General features: G+C 46.1%; 1 protein-coding gene across 17 annotated transcripts in view; it reads left to right on the forward strand.

Annotated features, from left to right (window-relative positions):
- Vrk1 (VRK serine/threonine kinase 1) overlaps positions 1-17,527 on the forward strand; it is a 66,690-nt gene extending 49,163 nt beyond the window's left edge. For 13 of the 17 annotated variants that reach the window (XM_039112534.2, XM_006240532.5, XM_006240530.5 and 10 more), the window contains 6 exons: positions 112-244; positions 797-917; positions 1,745-1,803; positions 4,666-4,844; positions 12,680-12,824; positions 17,158-17,527. In XM_039112534.2, coding sequence (XP_038968462.1) covers positions 112-244; positions 797-917; positions 1,745-1,803; positions 4,666-4,844; positions 12,680-12,824; positions 17,158-17,189 — 669 coding nt within the window. In that variant the 3' untranslated portion in view covers positions 17,190-17,527. The remainder of the gene's footprint in view (positions 1-111; positions 245-796; positions 918-1,744; positions 1,804-4,665; positions 4,845-12,679; positions 12,825-17,157) is intronic. The other 4 variants (XM_039112543.2, XM_063262131.1, XM_063262130.1 and 1 more) reach the window with 1 other exon arrangement.
- Positions 17,528-22,802: the final 5,275 nt, after the last annotated feature.

The raw sequence follows: 22,802 nt of genomic DNA on the forward strand, positions 1-22,802 counted from the left end.
GTTGACCCCAGTAGGTGAACCTACGTCCAAGCAAGTGTATTTTATTTCGGTACTTTCTAGTAATTCACGTGCATTGATTCTCGTCTCTAATCGGTGCTTGGAAATTTATAGGTGTATTTGGTTGACTATGGACTTGCTTATCGGTACTGCCCAGATGGAGTTCATAAAGAGTACAAGGAAGATCCCAAAAGGTGCCACGACGGCACACTGGAGTTCACCAGCATCGATGCTCACAATGGCGTGGGTACGTCCAGTGGCCTGTGTGCCTCCACAGTGCTGATGTTTCTGTCTGAATTTCTGCAGAGCCATGCTAAGTAAACACACAGACTGATAGAGAGTACTGGAAGAGTGGTGTGGAGGAGGAGGGCGGGGGTTCAGCTCCTGCACCTGAGGGCCCTGTGAATGGATGGATGAATGAATGAATGAATGCCTCTGGCCTTACAGCTTAGCTCAGTGCTGCTTTGTTCTCTAGTGTCCAGTTTCTGTGTGGCTTTTGTTTTTATAAGGACATTTTGACAGTGTCTGTCGGTGTCTTCGTGTCTCCCCAAGACAACTGGGTGTGTGTGAGATGTCTTCAGACTTTACCTCCTAGACCAGTAGGAGCAGTTTCAAACCCTCAGTTAGCAGTTTGGGTTTTAAGTGAGTTATGACTTAGAGATAAAGATTCGTTTCGTTCAGCCCGTTGTTCAGTGCTTTTATTATATGCAGGCGGACGTTTCTGACCTGAGGGGACTGCTCTATCTTGATGTTTTTCTGGAAAGCTCTTTCACTGTGCTTTCTCCTGTTCTCTTTGCAGCCCCATCTCGACGTGGTGATTTGGAAATACTTGGTTACTGCATGATCCAGTGGCTCAGCGGCTGTCTTCCTTGGGAGGATAACTTGAAAGACCCCAACTACGTCAGACAGTCCAAAATTAGGCAAGGAACAACTTACATTGTTTTGGGTTGAGTGGTGATGGGACAAAAGATTTTTTTAAACATTTTTTTGTGAATTTTAATCATGCACCCCAATCCTACTAATCTCTCCTTCCCCTCATACCCACCTTCCACCCATGGCCCCTCAACAGAGAAAACAATCTTGTGGAAGCTGTAGTGTGTCATAATGTGTGCCACATTGTACCCCTTTGTCTACACTCATTTGCTGCAAATGGGAGGCCTCTGACTTCTCAATTCTGGACCCTCACTGGGATTCTTCTGGGGTATCCTGTTGCTTCTTGTGTCATGGAGATCATCTAGTTTTCAATCTGTAGGACCGGCCCGCCTGTGGGTGTGCTGATTCAAAGCCCTAGATCTGGGCTGCTACCAGGGCCACCTCTACCCTGCTGCCCAGGAGAGATGCGGGGCCCACTCTACTGAGTGTTGCAGCCAGTGAGGGACAGGGCCAGTTCTCCCACTCTCATGATCCCGGGGCCAGCTCTCCTGCCTGCCATGTGGTGAGAGAGGCACAGACAGGGTTTTGTTAGCATTTCTTGATAGTGTCTCTAGAGTTTTATTCTCTATATTATGTTTTGTTTTATTTTATTTTGTTTTATTTTATTTTATTTCATAGGCAGTGCCTTGTTGAGTAGTCCTCCTGCCCGGGTTAGCACACCTGGAAGTGATGTAAGTTAGAAGGTGCAGGTTAGATAGCATGTCTGTTTGAACTTTGCTGTTCCCCTAAGACGCACTGCCTCCTGAGATGTGTCCTATTATTGAAGGCTCTTGGGGACCACAACATAACTAAGGACTCCTTCCTTCCTCTGCAGATACAGAGACAATGTCGCAGCTTTGATGGAGAAATGCTTTCCTGAGAGGAATAAGCCAGGTAAGGAAGGCTTCCGTAGTCCTTTGTATGGTTTTTGTTTTCTGCGAGGAAAAAGCCTTCAGCCTGTGTGTGAGTTTGGGTGTTTCAGGACTGCTGCTGTTGGAGGTGCAGTGCACTCAGAGCTTTATGCAGTTGCCCTTGGCTTTCACTTAGGCAGTGTCTATGGAGGTTGTATTATGCACCGGCCGGAGTACTGTCTGTGCAGGCTGCACCAGACCCCTCCCTCAGGGTGTATCAGGGATTTTTGTTAGCACATTATACTGTAGATCTGTGCAGAGTAAGAAAATAGGAAAATAGAGTTGGGAATGTGGAGAAGGCACAGGGAGCAGGGGGAGAATGTAAATGTTGATCAGAGAGGCCAAGGACAGCCTTGCTAAGGGGCTACTGTAGCAGCTGAAGGAAGGCGGTAATGAAGCGAGCTGTGTGGAGACTGGGAGGACGATCTCAGAGGGAGTTGGGGTGAGCTCGTTTTGGTTATCGTGAGGCCATTGGCTTTTACTTTTAGAGTCTACAGCTTGAAATAGGAGAAGGATGCCAATGGCCTCCCCTTCTAGAGACATGAAGTGTGTCTGGTTCCTGGTTGAGGGAAGACTGCCGAGGGCTGAAGTGGGGAAGCACATGGCAATGTGCTCTTCTGTCACCATCCATCCTGGCCCCAATCCTGGCCCCAGGACCCCCAGACTCCTGCTGTGTGTCTGTGTGGCGCCTGCTTTCCAGTGTCCATTACTCACATACTCTGCTGCTCGTCTAGACCTTGCCCTCCGCACAGCGCCAGCTTCCCACAGGCTGCCAGAGCTCACGTGCACTGTGTGAGAAGGGCTCAGTCAGCTGACCTGGCATCATCTCCTCAAGACTTTGACCAGCAGTGTCCAGAGCCTCAAGTCCTTGAGTGTTGCTGGTTTTAATCCCAACTTGGTCTTTTTTTTTTTTTTTTCTTTTTAAACTAAAGAATTTTTTAAAACTTATGTGTGGGGTGTTTTTCCTGCATGTATGTCTATACCCCACATGTGTGCCTAGTTCCTACAGAAGCCAGTAGAGGGTGTTTGGTCCCCTGGAACAGGAGTTTCAGATGGTTGTGAGTCACTTCGTGGGTGTTGGTTGGAGCCCACATCCGTGGGGAAGTAGCCAGGGCTCCTACTGCTGTGCCTCTCCCCAGCTCTGACCTGGTTCCTCACTGCGTTCCTGTTGGAGCTCTAGTGCCGTTATGTCAGCTTCACACTCTCTCTCATGTGTGCTGGGCTCTGAGCTTAGAGTGCTTTGTGTTTGAGTTCTGAGAGCCACTGCCTTTGCAATACCGAATCCTCCAGCACACTGTGGCAATTCTTCCATTAAATCCCTCCTTAAATTCTGGTTGTATTTTGGTCTCTGCAGAAATTTTGCACAGTCACATTGGGTAATTGATGCTTTTTTTATGTTAACTGCTCTGGTTTGAACATTTCATTTCTAGTTTTTAACAGAATCTAAAAATAAGGCAGATCTTTATGTATTTACCCTCTGTTCTGTTTACCCTGTGTTCTGTGCTGTGCCGTAGCTATATACTAGCTTTAGCAGCTTTGTAGGCTCCGTAGGAATTTGCTCTGCTGTCCCCTCCCCCCTCTCCCTTTCCCCTCCCTCCCTCCCTCCCTCCTTCCCTCCCTCCCAGTACTTGATTTTTCCGTGTAGCCCTAGCTGGCCTTGAACTTGTGCTCTTCCTACCTGAGCTTCCTAAAAGCTAGGAGTATATGTCTGGTTACCAAGACCATTTTGTGAGACAAGTGCAGCTGAGCTGTTTGCTCCTTAAGGCGCTTTGATGCCCTTGCCTTGCTGTCTTGCCTTCTGTACAGCTGAAACATACTTGGCTGCTCTGTTCTGTGTAGATGGAGGCAAAGGTGGATGCTGTTCTCTCCTGTAAAGCAGGAACTTTGTTCTTTTTGTCAGACACACTGATATTTGTTCCATATTTTTTATATATTCTTATATTTTTTAAAAGAATTTTATTATTTTTGTATGCTTCATAACTTTATGCAGTATGTTTTGATCATATTGTCTTGGGTATTTTAGATTCCATTTTATCCAGTTAAGATAGTGGATGTTTGGCAATTCAACACCCCTCTTCCCCCAACCTCCCCACCAACTGTTCAGGATAGTGCCTGGGCACACTGTGGCACTTAAATAGTTAAGCTAGTGCTTACATGTGTGTCTGTGATGGGTCCTGCCTGGGGAGAGAACATTCTGCGCTGGATGTGGAGTGGGAGGAAGACTGATGAGATGCTGGCCTGGCCTGGGAGGAGGAGGGCAGCATTTTCAGTGACAGACCAGGGAGACTCCCAGCACAGGAGTTGGGTGGGGTCTGAGGCAATGGTTGCATGTCAGGGAACTAATGATGGGAGAACAGTGGATGCTCCATCAAGGTGGATGCTTGTAAGTGGGGCCGGTCCTGTCAGTAAAGTTTCTTCTCATGTTCTGTGGACCTGTCTTGCTGTTCTTGAGTCTGCTCTCCGGGTTCTGTTTCTCACTTCATAGCATGTTCTCTTTCAAGACTGCTAACTTATGGTGTCATTGCAACTCAGGTGTACTACATTCTGAATTCCTTTTATATATACATTTTGTGTGTGTCCAAATTTAATTTATGTTCTCTTATGTCTCTTAGGGTTGCAGAAAAGTCTTTTACATTGTAACTCAAAATATGTTGTTTACTTTACTTACCTAAAGTCCCGGACTTGCGGGCATGCTTTGCATTGAGCTCTGAATGAGAGCCCGGATTCTATTTCAACATGGTACACACTGGTAGTTCTGTGTTGGCTGTGACTGTCTTCTTAGGAGTGAGACGGGCATAGCGGGTTCATGACCTAATGTAGTAAAATGACCATGTTGTTATTTTAGGTGAGATCGCTAAGTACATGGAGACTGTGAAACTACTGGACTACACTGAAAAGCCGCTTTACCAAAACCTACGTGACATCCTTCTGCAAGGACTAAAAGCTATAGGAAGTAAGGATGACGGCAAACTGGATTTTAGTGCTGTGGAGAACGGAAGTGTGAACACAAAACCAGCTTCAAAGGTGGGTCTGGGTGTGGAAGGAAGGACGCTGCTTTGGGTCTCCTTGACCCCACCTAACAGGCAGTACACGTAGGCGAGGCCTTAGCTGGGCAAAGAGGCAGGAGCAGGTTAGTCAGTATCTGAAATGGCCTCACCTGTGACCTGAGGTCAGATGTCTCGGTAGGGCAATGACACTTCTGCCATTGGCATTGTCCTAGGTGGGCCACTGTAGAGGGGGTGTCTTCTTTTCAAAGATGTTTTAAATGTACAGTCCAACACTCTACCCACACTCTTACTACCTGGCCAGTACTTTTTCTTTTTTCCTTTTTGCTTTGTGGGGACAGGGTTTCTCTCAGGCTGGCCTCACACTCAGAGCTCCACCTGCCTCTGCCTCCAGACTGGGAGTAAAGGTGCTCACCACTACCATGTGCTGGCTCTCTTGTTCTGATTGGGGATCACTGCTGAAGAGTTGCAGAGAAGTATTCCTAGTGTAGTGAGGCTCGGAACAGGACACCTCCCTTCCTGAGTGGGGCTCTGTGCTTCCTGGGTCCTGCTTCAGCAGCTGTTTCTAAATGCTTATCTGGGCCCATTTCTTCAGGTTTTAGATCTCTCAGAAGTCCCCAACCTGATTTTCTGACACAATTTGACTCGTTTGTGTGTGAACACTTAGAGTCTGTATCCATTATCCCACAAGAGGAGAGAATGTCTCCGTTCCTTAGCCCACCTCTCAAGTTGTTAAGAGGGCAGCTGTCCTCTTGTTTCTCTGTGTGCTGTGTTCTTAGTGGTTAGCGCTCCCTAGCCTTGCATTTCTCTTCCTACTTTTTATTGTTTCTGTGTCCTTTCTCTTGGACTCATCTTTTAGAGTATGAGCTCAGTTCCTTTTTTTTTTTTTTTTTTTTGAGGAGAGCTATAAATGGTAGTTATAAATGGTAGAGCTCACAAATGGTGTTATTTGCTTCACTGAAAGAGTGATTTGGTCGAAGTCACTGCTGAGCTGTCCCTCAGCTTCCAGTTTGGGTAATTTTGTTTGTTACCTGATTTCTGGGTTTCCCCCTACATTTGAGGCCTCTTGCTTTTCATTCTACCCCTGCATTCTGCTTTTCATCACAGAATGTGAGAGAGAGTGTGTGTTGTTTGTTTAGTTTAAACTTCATATCTGCTTGGTGCTTAGTGAACCCTGCCTGAAGACATGACACCCATTCTGGAACTTGAAGTTAGTCTTTGTAAGCACACAGGTGCTTCCTCCTCATCTCCCCTCAGGGTCTTTGCTGAGAAACTGGAATCAGCTTCTCTTTCCTTCTCTGACACAGCATAGCAGTTCTTTTTGCCCGTCTAACTCTATTCATGACACTGATCTATGTGCTTAATAACTCACCTCCCTCATTGTGACTTCTCTTTCACAGTTTAGAGGAATTGGTGACTTTCTTTGGGTCTCTTAATCTGTTTTCATTACTAAGTTAGTTTTCAGCACCGTAATATATGCACACAGTGCATGCTGACCGCTCTTCTCTCCTTGCTTCTTCATTCCTCCAGGCGACTCTCTCACCTTTGTGCCATATGTTCTGGGATGCACTAAGTTTAGTCAGGGCGGTCTGGGTGGCCATAGGTCTGCGGCTGTGGATTGGAGCCTGGTGGGATCAGCAGGGACACAGCTGAGGACAGTGACTCCCCTTCTCCCAAGACAGTAGATGAGCAGGAATGGATGGGTAAGGCCCAAGAGCCTGCCTCCCATCTGTGACTTACTGAAGCCAGGGAGTTTCTTCTTGTTTTCCTGGCATGGTCGCTCTTACGTCTGTGTGTAGAGGTTGCTGTTTTATCACAGCTCTGAGCACGGGCATTGTGTGTGCATGAGTTTAGTGTCTCCCTGCCCCACCCCATAGTTCTCCTTAGGTTCTGCTCCTCACTCCAGTTGGAACGCTATTACCTGCTCACTGGTTCCATACAGTGCCTGTCACCAGAGATGTGAGAGCTTGGGGGCCACATGGGGACTTCTGGTGTCATGACTTCTCCACTTCTTCTGTCTGGTCTGGAGGTCCTTTTAATGGAATACCTCAGGTCATGTAATGCAGAATTTCAAGATTGTCCTGGTACTGACTGGTGTTGGATTACCTCAGAACTCTGGCGCTTTCCTGCTGTGGACTGCACTGCTCACACCAGCTACACCAGTGTAAACCATGGGGCGGGCCTCAGCCTCAGGTGCATGGGCTTCTGAGGTGCTTCTGCCATGCAGCTGCGGGTGAGGCCTACTGTGCATCAGAGGCGGGGGTCTGACTAGATCCGTGGAGATGGGAGCCTGTTTAGAAGTAAGCCTATCCAGTATTCAGTATTGAGCATTTGGGGTTTTAAGTAGACGTTTTGGCTCCACAACCAGTTTTTGTATGTGCCAGTGAGGCACACACACCCTGTTTGATCTTCATGTTCAGGAAGGCACAGGAGACCATTTGGTGCAGTGTCAGTGCCTGAGCTCTTAGAGAATTGATCTGTGGAAGCAACACAAGGGCGTCTTCTCAGATGTCCTCAGTCAGTGAACTCAGTGGTCTTTAATCATGGCCAAGGTTTAGGATGCTCAGCATGCCTTTGCATTGATAAGGGATGAATTTAAAAACACATTCTCTGTGGAAATAATAGTGCATTCTTCCTTGCTTATAAGCTTGTCTGTCACAAGACAAAATGGAGCCTGGATGCTGAGCACCGTCGTAACACATGCAAGCATCAGAGTGAGGGCGGTATCGGTGCTGTGTGCCTACGCGTAACTCTCCTGCTCCCTTCCTTCAGAAAACAGCAGTGTTTTCATTCCGTTCTCTTGCCACCGTCTTAAGAACTGAGCTGCCAGCCTTGAAGTTGAGTTCAGCTTTTGGCTATTGGATAGATAAAGATGAAGCCTGGTTTAGATTTTACTGACGAGTGCATATGTGATAGATTTCAAATGGTCCTGGTTTGCTAAACGCTGATTTGCAGCAAAAGACAAGATGATAATTGGTATGAAATAATCTATACAACATAATGTATGTTAAAACATATGTATCACATATACACCACAGCAATGAGTTTGTGGTACATTTTCCTTTGAATCTGTTGATTGGTATGGGTGCAGGACTCCTGGTTTCTATGTCTGCTGTTTGTGTGTTTAGTGAGTTGGGGTTTTGTGGGCCAAGGGAACTGTTTTTACTAGTAATTCTAAAGTGGCTTATGTGTTTTGTAAGGAACTGTCCTCACGGGGTTGGGGATTTGGCTCAGTGGTAGAGCGCTTGCCTAGCAAGCACAAGGCCCTGGGTCCCCAGCTCTGAAAAAAAGAAAAGGAAAAAAAAAAAGGAACTGTCCTCACAAGGCCTGGGGTGGTTCCTACCACCATATGGAAGGGAAAGGTTTGGTTTTACTGATCTTCAGGGAGAAAGACTTCTAAAGTGTGACCATGTTATCACATCTGCAGTGGGTGCCTCAGGGTTTTCTTCTTCCTTGAGGGTTCAGAGGACTTGATACTGCTGGTAAGTAACCCTTCAAGGTTCAGGCTATCCCTTCTGCTTCAGAAGCACCTTACAGAGCCACCTTCTATCCGCTTTCAGGTGGACATTGTGGCATCCACATGAGACACTTTGTTACACTGAAAGTCAGGCTGACAGCTCTGAAGTGAGGGTTCCTTCCCCTGGCCTTGCAAACCAATGACCTGAGCTCGATCTTCGGTATCCATGTAATTGTGAAGTAGAGTGCCAGCTCCAGTATTATTGGCCTCCTCTTGTTTTCTGTCCACACATGTACCCACACATGTACCCACACAGGTACCCACACATGTACCCACATATCCATCCACCCAACCCTGCAAATGATGACGCGTGCGTGCGTGCGTGCATGCGTGTGTGTGTGTGTGTGTGTGTGTGTGTGTGTGTGTGTGTGTGTGCGCAGGTAGGGAGTCTCAAAAAAGGGCAAACTGATTTGCCTAGGGTCTTGCAACTACCATTCTATAGCTATAATGTAGTTTTCCTCAGAGAAGCTCATGGCACTTAAAGGAAATCTCCTAGTGATTTTACAGATAATTAAGGTATAACTCATTGCCTGTTTTGCCTTTTCCCTTGAATCGTCCATAAAGCATGTTAAGTTTTTGATGTTAGTGCTGCAAGAGTGTCCTCCGAGGAGAGTATCCCGTTAGTTCCAGCATGGTAGAGAATGCAGACTTAACTTCTAGAGCTAAGGTCTCTGACTCTAGAAGCATCTTGAGTTTAACTGTTGTCAAGTCTGCTCATTGTGCTGAAACTTGTCCTGGAGAGCCTTCTCTGCAGGGTAGCGTGTGCTGTCCTCAAACGTGCTGTCCTCAGACATGCTGTCCTCACATGGGCACCTGGAGCTTTCTGGGTCTGAGTTGCTGCTTTACTAGGAAACTCGTGCAGCTGGGGTGCCTATAGGCTCTGGCTAGGGGTTTCTGCTCATCTGTTGACTAACTGATCTTTTCATAAATGCCAGGAGGGCCTCTAACAGCTCCTTCTCTGGGCCCTTGAGGGGCTGAGCCAAAGGGACACAGCTATGCTCCAGAACAAGCCGTGGATGGTACAGGTGGAGCCTGCTCTGTGCTGTGCATACTTTGTGGACTGGGGTGCTTTCTGGTGCAGTTAGGAAAGGGCAAGACTGAGCCCCCACCCTGGACAAGCGTAGGTCAGAGGGAGAGGGATGTGAAAGTGGCTATAACGCGCACACGCACTTGTCCCGCTTCTGCTACATGCTGCAGTGGGTAAGCTCCTTGTCCCCGGGCAACAACCACAGAGTGCGCACTCTCTTTGGCTTTCCTGTATCTCTCCACTGTTTCCACGCAGTGCATTTTAACTGAGTCTGCTGGTCTGCAGGTTCTGTGGCACCCCGCGTTTGTGTCCCTGTGCCATTCTCCCCCAGTTACTTCTAGTCATCTCGTCTATGAGCTGTGCCATTCTCCCCCAGTTACTTCTAGTCATCTGTGAGCTGTGCCATTCTCCCCCAGTTACTTCTAGTCATCTGTGAGCTGTGCCATTCTCCCCAGTTACTTCTAGTTGTCTGTGTCCCTGTGCCATTCTCCCCCAGTTACTTCTAGTCATCTATGTCCCTGTGCCATTCTCCCCCAGTTACTTCTAGTCGTCTTCGAACTGCGCATTTGTTCGGTGACCTTACTGGACTCTGACTCATCGAGTTGGCATGTGTGTTTGTGCCTGCAGGTCAACACCAAGCCTGGGAAGTTTAGGCGTTTTGTTTTTACAGTGACACGTCTGATGGCTGCAGTGAGGGGCAGGGCACCCCAGGGCATCGCCTGCGTGGTTGATGATGGCCATGGTCTGGGGCTATTTCTTAGGCCTGGTCTCCTGCCATGATCTCAGGCTTGACTTGAGCAAGGAGCTGGTCTCTGGTTTTGCCTCTGAAGATTTTTGTTGTCTTTCTGTTGAAGCAGCTTTATTGGTCTCCAGTCAGTGTTTAGACTATTAGTAAATTTTCAGTCCAAATGTATCCAGCTGATTTCTCTTCCTGTTTCTAAATTGGAAGTGAGAAGCAGCTAATTAACTAAATTTTAACCTAGCATATCTGAACACTTTAATAATATAATGTGTAGTATATTACTAATGACCTTTGAAATAAGCCCATTTTTCAAGACTTTTTCTGTGTTGAATTAAAAGCAAACTCTGTCCCACATGTATTTTGTTAAGTTGCCCCTGTGTGTCATATAGTATCTTGGTTTCATTTATAAATGCAAATGAATGTACCTGTGAGACATGGTGTAGACTGTCGCAGAATCAGAGATTGGCCCAACCTCTTGGGAAGTGTTTCATTTCAAAGGGAGCCCATATTTCCTACCCCAAGTCTAAGGACTGATTGAGGCTTAGAAGAAGCCTCAGCAGTTTGCTGTTGGGGATTTTTGTGTGCCGCTGTATGACCCAAGTTAAACTGGGCAGGCTTAGACCACGGGCCCTTTCTACCCAGACTGCACGTGCTATCAGAAAGTTGGGTGGGAGCTGGAGGGGGGATGAATGTGACCCACCACTGTCCCCAATACACAGGTGTTCCTTTCCTTGCCTGAATGCTGTCTGATTTTCATTCCTTGTAATTCACCTGTATGGAGATTAAGAAAGCTTACTTTTTAAATACACTTCAAAACAAAATGAACGTGCTAGGCTCTTTGGTAGGAAATACTGGCTAACTCCCTTTATAATAAGCATTTAAAAACTACCCTGTAAAATCTGGAGACTCTGCTTTCTGTTCTGTTTGGAACGTGGAGTAGAGTGCTGAAATATTCCTCCTTAATTTTGGTCTGAAGGAACAAAAGTGCCTGTGTTTATCCCTGCCTAATGCATCACAAGTCTGCTGACACGCTAACCTTGGAGTCTTGGCCGCCGTTAATCAGGCCTGTGAACCGGCAGGAAAGACGTACCTAACTCGCTCCGTCAGTGCACTTGCATATGGAAGCTCTCACGGGGGAGCTGCCCGTGCCAGCTGAGGGTTACCTGCCCACTGCAGTTATTGTGTGTAATTATCGAGCCAATCTGTTCAGCCCAGCAGGGTTTAGATGGTAATCATGAAGCAACACTTTGGAAAGAAAGATGTAAGGCATTCTCTCCTCATCAGCAGTGTGAAGTTAGAGTCATTCTCATGGCTGTGTTTGAGAAGCAGTACCTTCCTACACAAATCTCCCAGGTGAATGCCATCGAAAATTCCTTAAGGTTTAATCGGGTTGTTTCTGGGTGTGGGGCCCTTCCACCAGGTATGTGGCAGCAGGATTCTCTGATTCCGGCCTTTCTGCTGCCACCTTATCCATGCCTCAAAACTGTGGAGTTGAGCGTCATGCACGGACAGTGGTTCTCGGCACTGGGGATGAAACGTGTTAGCTGCCGGCACAGGCAGGCTTCCTTATCTAGGGAGGAGCCCACGGCTACCATTAGGGAAGAGTGCTGTGCTGTCAGCACGTGCTGTCTTTTGCAGCTGTACACAGCATGGCCTGAAGCAAGGAACACTTTCAGATGAAGTTGAACTTAATATTACTTGCTCTACAGTGAAGTGAGGACATCCTGTTGCATCATGCCGTGAGTCTGGTTGTGTCAAACATCTTCCTAAATGATGCAGAGTTCCGTCAGGGAACTTGGGCTCTGAGTGAGAATTCAGAGCCCTACACATTTACATCTGTACCTACATAGGATAAGGCTACATGAAAACCACAAACTTGTATACTCATTGCCAACTTCCCTCTATAGATAAACCTATAGATACCCTCTATAGATACACCTATAGAGAGCTGTTATCTAAACAAATGGCTCGGGACAGAATTGGATTAGTGTGCCTCCGTGTGTTTTCGAGAAGTGGCAGGCAGTGGAGTGCAAGCACATTCTCCTGATGCCACAGCCGAGAACGTGGAAGATGGAGGGACAGTGTGGAGAATTCGATTGGCTTTCAGAGAGCAGGAGAGCTTTGGACCCATGTGATTGCTCACACATCAAGTTTATGGAACTCAAATATTTGATAAGAAGCACTCTAGGGAAACACTGGGTTATGAGCAGAATTTGCCACCAAATTTAGATTCCACGTGTGAGGTGAGAGGTGTCTGTCTTTCTGTCTCTCAGGCTCACAGCCTCTGCCTTTCCCTCCACCCATGTTAAGCAGAAGAGTGAGTGTCACTGGCCTGTGGAGGTGACAGCAAGTTGGTAAACATTTCATGTCCTGTTGACCAGTGAGACTCAGGTGGCAGAAGAAAGGCCACACCCCAGCTGGCTGTGGCTGGAGGCTGCTGCTCCTTCCCTTGGGTTCTTCGGGTGTTTTTGAGTCTCCCACCCTTAGATAGTTTCATATATATGTTAATTTGTATAATTATGTATATTTGCTTTCTCTCTTTCTTTTGAACGTTGTTTTCTATGTAAGAAGCGGAAGAAAGGCGCTGTGGAAGAAGAAAGCTCAGTGTGCGCTGTGGAAGAAAGCCCAGTGTGCGCTGTGGAAGAAAGCCCAGTGTGCGCCGTGGAAGACATGGAGTGCGCAGACACACAGGCGCAAGAGGCCATACAGACTCGTAAGTGAAGCCCCTTGCTTATTGCTTCTGGGTAGCCCCAGGCCGCACTTCCTCCCGCTGCCTGATGGACTGGCCGTGCGAGTCATAATATTTCAATTTGAGTATAAAATACCTTGGGGATAGGGTTTGCACTGCGTTGTGCATACAGGGGTGTCTTCCACACACACTTATGTCACTCCCGAGCCATAGCAGTTGGGGCAGAGATTTGGGAGAAACCAGCACTGCCTCTGGGCTGGAAGCCACCTCAGCCGGGATGGGTGGGGTTGTGCACTCATGCCGGTCAGGAGGGGAGGATTCAGGCTTTGAAACTTCACTGTTTAAAGCAAGGGGTGCAGAAGCAAAGATTTGAAGTCACTTCTACTTAGGGGCTGGTGCTGCAGTTCCTGCCCATAAAGTCACAGTTAGGGGTGGTGTCAGCAGAGGCATCCCCGGGCCAGCCGAGATTGGCCGTGGTCTGTGGTCTGCTGTGCCGGGTATTCCCAAGCGCTGCTCTCTTGGACCGAGTGCTTTTTAAAAGACTTTTTTCTCTCTCTCAGTTTTATTATTTTGCTGGTCCTTGGGCATTTCTTAATTTCTGATAAATAGCCTTATTTTATGCAAAAAGGTCACAGTAGCATAAATGCCCCAGTGACAGAGGCCAACACTATAGTTTGCCTTTCTGTTGACACTGGCCCTGGTACATGTTGGAAATCAAGTTCTGGAAGGCAGCCACCTATATCCAGATTCATTAGTATTTTCCCGTCTGTGTTATGGATCTAATCTGGTTAGATTCATCGGCATTTACCCTGGGAGCTAGGGGCATGTCATTCACTCCGGAGGCCAGCGCTTGCTTCACAGTCATCCCTTTCCTTCTAACGCTGCCGTCTCCCGTCTGCTACTGTTTGTTTTTTATTGCCTCCTCCCCTGTCTTGTTCATTTTGTTATTAGGAAGTGAGGAGCCCCAAGGAGCAATATATGGAAGCACGTCTCAGCCAGAGGCGGGCTGCAGCAGCTCTGACAGTGAGTGGGGACGGACTAAGTAGCACTGATGAAGACAGCTCTGTTCTACTTTGAACACACCCTTAAGCGTTAAAGCATCCCTTTTCATAGGAGCTTATTCGAGCCCCGGGTTGTGGTAGGCTAAGCCAGGAGTCGATCCAGACAGGTCCCAGATGTGCTGTAGTCCGACAGGCTTTCTTAGCTGCCTGTGGGTGTCGGCAGCCTGTATGCTGCTTGATGAACACAGATGTCTTTGTTTTGAGAGTGCGTGACTTAAAACTCTACTTGTAACCATGAGAACTTGTCTTAGTCCTGCCAGTTTGGGGTAGGATTGTAGTCCCTGTGGCTGGCAGGCTGCTAAGAAAGTGTCACTGAGCTGTGACTCCTGCCATAAGGCCTACTCAGACTGCGTTGCTGCATCACTTTCCTTTTTGGTTTTTCAGGATAGCTTCTTAGCTATCCTGGAACATGCACTATAGACCAGGCTGGTCCCAAACTCAGAGATCCACCTGCCTCTGCTCTCAAGTGTTGACATTAAAGGCGTGTGCCACCACCCTAGGCTACTGTAACTTTATAAGATAATGAAGAATAATTAGGTTCTACATTCATGCTAACTCAGAATTATTTTAATTTTTTGTTTTCTTTGAGTCAGTCTTCCTATGTATCCCTGGCACGCCTGTAACTCTATGTAGACCAGGCTAGCCTCAAACTCACAGTGATCCACTTGCCTCTGCCTCCCAAGAGCTGGGATTAAAGAGGCCCACCAGTGTGCCTAGCATTTGCTTAAATGACTTTTGTGTTTTCTTGTTGAAGGCTATTTCCCCCTAAAGTACTAGAGTAGTTATTTTACTGTCAGAATATTCATGGGGAGAAGTATTGCCTGAGGTGGTTGGTAATCGTTATTGCTTCTAGAAAAAAAACAAACCAAACAAGCCAGCAGGCCAAGGTCTGTGCAGACGTGTACACTGTATTCACCAGTTGAGGCACTGGGTGGAGAAGGCACATTGCTGGGCTTGACTTCTTTAATATTTTGAGAAATAGGATCAATTCAATGAATTTTGTGGTTTGGGGCTTTAGGATTTTGTGTCTTAAATGTATTTCAAGAATGGTTGCCTTAATGGCAGCTTTACAAATGTCACTTTCTTCATTAACAATTTTATTTTCAAACACAATTTATGGTTTACAGTGTGGTAAGAGACTGTTCTCGCCGAGCGATCTTTTAGAATGCTGTGCCTTGCAAAATGGGAGCAACTTTCCTTTAATATCTATTTAGACCATTTTAGAGCCGTGTGTAATTTTCTTGATACACCTAAACTCATTTTGAATAGTTGGGGGTCTATTGTGTGGGAGCGTACTCTGAAAGCTTTCTGTGTATGACGCGCAGGCTGTGAGGGGGTGACGGGTACTGACGGGAGAATAGGCCTCTAAGCCTTTTATCTTTATGCAAGGCGTAATTTTTACCAATTGAAGAAATTTGGTTATTTGCTGCAAGTAATTTTCCCCCCTCACAAAATGATAAGTCTTAAAAACTATGTGTATTCTGGCATTTTAAAACTGTGCCAATATTCCAGAATTATACTAGAAATTAATTGATGTGGCCATGATGCCTATGGCTTTGTGGCTGTCCCCTGTTGGACAGTAGAGGCTGCTCTTCTGGAGGTTAGCTGGCTGTGAAGCACTGAGGCTGGGCCTGTCTGAAGAGCTTCTTTGGAGAATACCCACCTGCCAGGGACCAGATGTTTCTAAGAAAACCTTGCTGAGATCCTTTCCACTTTCACCTTGATTTATGAAAAGATGGACGAGTTTCCCCAAACTCAGTATGTTATTTTTCAAGTATCAGATTTTACACATTAGTTTTGCAGTTGGCTCTGTTACTAACTGTATTGCGTTATGAACATGGTTGTAATATTAGAGACATAAGAATAGCAGAATCCATCAGCCTCCTGGTGACAGTCAGTTCTGATTTTCTTTAGGTTCCAGGAGGCAGCAGCATTTGGAATTGCAGCAAGAAATGCTAAGTCTAGACCACAGGGGCAAGAAGCAATCGCGCTTAAGAGTGCAGTGTGGTCAGGACACTGTAAGAACAGCGTTGTGGCCGATCTTGATCTGGCTGTTAGGACAGTCCTAGAATGGCAGCGTTTCTGATTCTCTTTGTAGATGTAACTTTAACATTTTATATGTGAAACCCTCAAATATACCATGGAATGTTTTGTTTTGTTTCAGCACAAAAGCCTTTTATTTCCTCGAGGTTCAGTAGCTCTTCTATTATTAGCGTGAGTCACTTATACATGACAATGGTGTGAGCTCACTCTGATATAGAATGTATTTTGATGCTGCTGACCCCTCACCCTCTCCATCACCCCACCCCCACCCCCAAATCCCCTCAGATCCCAGCCCCATTCCCTTTCTGCTTTCCCGTCTTCATCTGTTCCCTTACCCAGTCAGCCCACTCCTGCTCGGGGAGTTTGATCTGTTCTCATGGGGTCCTGGGCCAAGGCTCCTTCCTTCCTTCCCACTACCCCAGCAATCACTGACTGCCTGACACGCTCAGGGGTGGGACTTCACGAGCCCCTCCAGCTGTCCCGTCAGCCGCAGTGTACAGGCTGTGTCAGCCGCACTGTACAGGCTGTGTGAGTGGTGGGACGGTGCTCACAGAAGTCTAAGGTTTGCTGTGACTGAACTGAACAACAGTTGAACAGAAACCATCTGAAAAAATTTTAATTTTAAAACAGATTTTCCAGCTAAGTAACTGAAAACGCCCATAATCAGAATACCTTTAAAAACTATAATTACTTGTGTGGGATTAGACATTTTTTCTCAGATTCAAAGAAAATCCTGTTCTTTTCCAAAGAGAAGTTGATTAACTCTTGAATACCGGGATGCCCTCATTCCAATGTTTCTGGTCGTTCCTGGCCCAGAGAGCTTAAGGCTGGGAAGAACAGGAGGCCAGGCTGGGCATTGTGGTCAGGTTTGAAGCAGAACCCCTTGTGAGGTGGATAGGAGCATTCCTTCCTCAGGACCTTAGGTCAGGAGGAGCCTGAGTGCCTGCCTACAGGGAGGACTTCTTACTCTCCGTGTCACGTGTGACCCCAGGGTCCCCAGGAAGTGTAAACTCGGAAGTAATAAAGGAAGTCAGTGTCTCAGATTCATAACACAGAGTGTGGGAGAAACACTGGGGCATTTTTACTGGTGGGTTAAACCTAGAAAGTAACCTGGCAGCTCAGTTTGGCTGTTGTGTGGAGTTTATCTCCACAGCCGTCAGTCAGTCAGTCAGACATGAAGAGATTGTATTTCTGATCCCTTGCTTTTGTAAGTTAATGATTACTTATGTGACTTTCTCTGATTCCTCTTCAAGGTTCACGAACCAGAAAGAAAGCCCAGCAATAACTGAGATGCCAGAAACCGTCTTCTCTGCCTGTTCATTTGACTGTTTCCTCCTTTTCTATTTTATGTTTTATTTTCATGTGAGTCTTGTGGGGTGTGAGTAATAATTGAATGACTACTTTTTTGAAAAGCAAACTTTATTAAAATGAGTATTTTGTGTACTTTATTGAAGGATTATTTATAAAGTCTCAAATCTTTAGTCGTCACAACCCACGTGCTTTGGGACTTGGGAGCGTGTGCTGGCTCTGGCCGCTCTGCACTTCCCAGGTTGGGCAGAGCTCTCTACAGGCTCCTTGCTTTTACGGAATGAAGAACTTAAAATAAAGGTCTCTTTTGCTTTACGTAGTATACAATTTGTTGCGACAATAAAGTTTGGTCTACCTGGATTCTGTTCTTTTATACAAGCATTTATTGAATACCTGCTGTGTGCACAAAGAGCACAGTAAGTACAGCGTGTCTGAAAGAAGCCCCCACATTCTAAAGTCAGCTTATGTAAGAGTAAGTATGCAGGATAAATGGCATGCGGACACTCGACAGCCCCCCAGTGGTCCTGCACCACTAGCTGCAGGGATCATAGGGTGCACCCCACACTAGCTGCAGGTATTATAGGGCGCACCCCCAACACTAGATGCAAGATTTTTGTGGTTAGAAACGTAAGATACACAGTATTTTCCAAGTTATTTGGGTATAAAGCTCAGAAAACTTAGCATGTTTATAAACACTTTCAAGAGACCTTCCTCAAAAATTACACTTAGAGCAATCAGGGTTGGACACGTGTTGTCAGGGCTAAGCAAGTTGCTTGCTGGTACCGTGTGTATGTGTCCGGTAATGTGGGCAGCCGTGGTGTGTTCAGAATATAACTCACATGGCCTAGGACAGGCCCAAAGTCATCACCTCAGTGCTTAAAGACTGGGTACTGTGAGGACAGTACTAAGCAAACCATTGTGTAGCTGGACAGGAGCACCGAGCTGTGACTGGTTCTGTGGGCTGTTGAGTTGTCACATGACACGGACGTTCTTGGAATAAGGTGAGTCCTAAGTGTAAAGCTGAGGCTGGTTTCTCAGCGTCCCAGAGTTAGCCGTGGGTCCTACGGAGAAGGGGGCTTAGAGACTCCTGTTTCCTTAGAATATAGGATTGTAGTTCTGAATAGTGTGTCGGTTGGTCCCAAGTGTATTTGTAACACCTAAAATCAGCTCCCAAGTTCTGTTTTTAAACACATTCCTGCTTAAAATAGGATAAAATGTGTGTGATATGTTTCTGTCTGTATGCTGTAGCCTTTTTTATTTTTTAAAACACACAACAGCACAACCTGTTGGTTAAATATTAAGAAAACAAATATTTCCTCACATATTGTTTTAAACAAGTGCTGACATTTTCTCAAATGTTACTATATTGGCAGGGCTACATAAATTAGTTAGAAACTACTAGCCAGAAGTAGCCCGATGGATCATCAGCTGGGTCCCTTGTTCTGCCGTGTTTTCAGCCCTGATGGCGTGCGGTTCTTCCTGGGTCAAGCCCCATCAGCACCCACAGTTGTTGCTGTTTTCTGCCCATTTCGGTTCCATGAGTTTGTCTTCTTGCCAGTTCCTGAGCAAGTGAGTTTGCAGCCTCTCTTCTCCTTGAACAGGCCACTATCTGGTATCTGCACTCTCTAACATACTTAGTTTTGTGCTGTTTTCGTCACATATTGTCATTCATGTCCTTACTGACCTGATGTATCCTGGTCCTTGGGGGCGCAGTCTTCTGTGAAGCGCACGATCCAGCAATGGTTACCAGGAACTCAGCTTCCCCTGCTCTCTGATGGCGATTTCTTAGCACTGTTAAAGCAGAGCCGTGAGCACGCCCTCGTTTCCTGAGCTGCTGATTAACTGTGCCCACAGAGACCGAAGTTGCATAGCAAGGCCTCGCGTGCCCTTTGTCTCTATGTGCCTAGGCACGTAAGCTGTATTGTATTTTTGTTTTTTAACATGTATTACAATGACTGGGTTTTTTTTTTTTTTTTTAATAATACACAGCCCTTGTTGAAGATTTAAAATATACAGGAAAATGTCCTAAGTACCACTCTCAGGCCCTGACTGTTCATAGTCACACTTTGCCTTTTTATGCTTTATTTTGAATACTTCATAGACCACTCCATGATCTCTTTAAAGCCTACAATGTTTTTAATGTCATAGTTCTACATTGGATATAACAGTCTATCTTTATGATGTACTGTGTAGAAGTGGTGCATCTTCTAAATTTTCAATCCTTTTATAAAGCGTTTCACATTATAAACAACATTCTTGAACAAAATTGGGAAGAAATCTTTGTCATTTGTGACAGACAAAAAGTGGACACTAGGCCAAAGACTGAACGTTGCTGAATGATGTGCACTTCCTGTTCCATCAACGTCTGTCGGTTTGCACTTGACCCGCTTGGCATGGTGGCATCTAATGCTTTGTGCAGAAAGTTTGCATCATACCCGCCTTTTACCTGAGTCACCTTATTCCCCACTATTGACGTCGAGTCCCAGATGTGATGTTTGGAAGGAGGGTTTTGGAAAGTGATGGGGTCACCAGGATGGGCCCTGCTGAGTGAGATCAGTGCCTTTGTACGAGGAAGCAGAGGACATGACCTCTTTCCTGTGTGTGACTCCACTAGGAACAGCATCTTGTGTACCTTGGCCTAGGACCTGATGCCTGTTGTTTAAGCTTCTGGTTTGTTCTCGCCTCAGCCAGGACAAGATTGTTTTTCTTGGTCAGGTGAGTTTGTTGCTGCTGCTAGCTGAACAATTCTGTATTTATAAACTAGCTTCCTGTCTTCTAGTCTGTGTGCTTGTGTATACTGCTTGTAGAGTACTGACCAGAGACATTTGCCATGTTTTTTTATTTGTCTCTAATTACTTTAAAATTTTTAAAAGGATTTATTTTTATGGTTTTAGTCTGTTGCTTTCTAATTTCTGCCAGTGTTCTAAAATATTTTTTTTTAACCAGAAATCAGGAGTATTTAATGTGACTTTTTGTGGCAAAGTTTCTGGATTTGCAGTTAAAGTGGAGTTGGCTGTGGCGTGTGTGCATGTGTCAGTAGGCAAGGCTGACTGGTACTCCAGGACACACAGTAGCTTCTCCCTCTGCTTCACTTATGTCGAGCTCTCATCCCAGGGCTGTCACTGGACAGTGCTTGCTTTCACTGATAGATCCTTATGCCAGCCACAGCCACATAAGTGCCACCAACGTGCTGATTCTAACTCATGGTCCAACTCATATAAACAAATAAAAGTGGGAAAAATTAACTTATTCTGTTCCCACAACAAAAGTCAAACTCTTGGGCCAGTGAGATGGCTCAGTGGGCAAAGGCGCTTCCCAAGCAAGCATGGTGACCTGACTGGTCCCCAGAACCCATGGAAAACTCTCCACAAAGTTAAACATCCAGCTCTTACTTTTGATTATGCCATTCCTAGTCTATACCATGTGTGTGTGACTACTTAACTGGAGAGGTTGAACGGATAATGAATGGTTTTTAAAGGGTCATTCTGTAACATGTGCATGCACACATACCATACACACATCACACACACAAACACACCACACCACTCCACACCACACATACACCATGCAAGGGACGACTTTTTGATAGTTTTTTCCAGTGATTGATCACATAGCTGAGTTTGCCTAGCACAGATAGGTGCTTTCCAAGCTACACTCTGAGTTTAGGAATGGTCACTGGCTGTAAACCGCTGTGAACACAGAAGAGCCATGCGTGTGTTCATGGAAGTACAGCTGGCAAGGCTGGCACATCTGAGGAGAGCCCAAAAGTGGTCACGGATGTACCTTACATACAGCTACCGATAGACCATACCGGATGTTTACAGAACATTAACTTTGTAGTGTCTTGTGCTTCATCTCCAAGGGATCCAATGCCTGTTCCCGGATCTCCATGGGTACCTGACACTCAAGATATACCATAAGACATACACACCAGGAGAACATTCATACACATAAAAATAAGAACTTATAAAATGAGAAATTTCTCATTTTAATTTTTTGACCTTGATGAAAATTAGTTTAAAATCCAGGGCATCTCATCACACAGTTCTCATGTCTGAGAGGCCCTGCATGTGTCCTTATGGCTTCCCCATCAGGCGCCAGTGTACTTGTAGTCCCAAAGGGTCAGAGCTCCTCGACACTGCTAATCCAAGGACTGGAAAGGCCTGAGGTGTCTGTTGGCAGGGAGAGTTTACCTGGGAGATCCCAGTGGTTTTTGTAGGCTGCCTGGGAAGCCTAGGAGGGGTGACACTCCAGCACTGGTGTGCAGCAGCTCCAGAGAGCTGTGTCTGCCTGCTGCCTCCATTGCACACCTGAGGACCATGTGTGTCAGGTGACAGCTGCCGAGAGGCACTGAGTAGCGTGTAAAGAGATTAGTCTCCCCAAGGCTGGGAAGCCAGGTGCTTTGGCAGGTTAAAGGCACTCGACCACAGATGCCTGATAACTCATGGTGGTAGGAGAGAGCTGAACTTTGACTCACATGTCCATGTGAACATACACATGCAACCCCCATGCATGCACTCATGTACACACATGCTCACACATGTGTACCCACACACACATGCATACGAATAAGAATAAAGCTTAAACAAGAAAACTTGATGTGTTCTGAGCATTTTACAGCTTCTTTCCCTACCAAGAATGTAACACAAAACATCCTGACGTTCTGTCTTAATCCAGTGACTTACAGAGTAGGGCTTCCATTGAACTGGAGAGGAGCATATCCCACTGTGGTTGGTATTGTAGTTGTACAGAGTTATGGTCTGACTCCCGTGTGCCTGCGTGTGTGTGTGTGTGTGTGTGTGTGTGTGTGTGTGTGTGTGTGTGTGTGTACATGCACACACACACACACACACACACACACAGAAATTCCTAGCAGATAGTTAATAGCTTATGAAAATACAATCTCGGTACAACATCATTTGAAGAGCCATTTAGCCATTTAAGATGTGAATAGTTTTGGTTCTTACCCCCTGCTTCTGTTTCTCTAAAGCTCTCTAACCAGGGCTTTGTAATCCAGGGCACTGTGGTCCACAAATGTGCCTTCAATATACCATGCAAAGTGGTTTTTGTTTTTGTTTTTTAAATCGGATGGCTGAAATTACATCAAAATCGCATCCAGGGCCCCGTCCCTGTGGAGGTCAGAAAAGCTACAGTCTGCAGAAACACAATTTGAGGTCAGGAATCCTAACACCTGCTGTTCCAGTGGACTGTGTGATGTACTCAGAGTGTTGGAGGGGTCAGGCTAAGTGAGCAGCCCACCATGACACCCAGTATCTATTAGTGTAGCAAAATGGAGGGGAAATAGGAAACTTTAAGATGGGTGTCTTTTTTTTTTTTGGTGTTATTGTTGATAGCCCTATTTGAATGTAAAGTTCTGAGCACAAAAGAAGCGAGCTGTCTTTGGGCTGCATTTACTGCTCTTGATGACTCCAGTTGTGTGTAAATATTAGAAAACAGCAGGGTCCTGCATCCCAAGAATCACTTGAGCTGTGCCACAAGACAAGTGTCCTTCCTGGCACTGTAGTCATACTACCCGGCTCTCCCGCTGTTTCTAATCTGTGCGCACAGCCGTGAAAAAACTGGACTGACA

This window comes from Rattus norvegicus, chromosome 6 (assembly GCF_036323735.1).
Source record: "Rattus norvegicus strain BN/NHsdMcwi chromosome 6, GRCr8, whole genome shotgun sequence".
NCBI classification, from domain to species: Eukaryota; Metazoa; Chordata; class Mammalia; order Rodentia; family Muridae; genus Rattus; species Rattus norvegicus.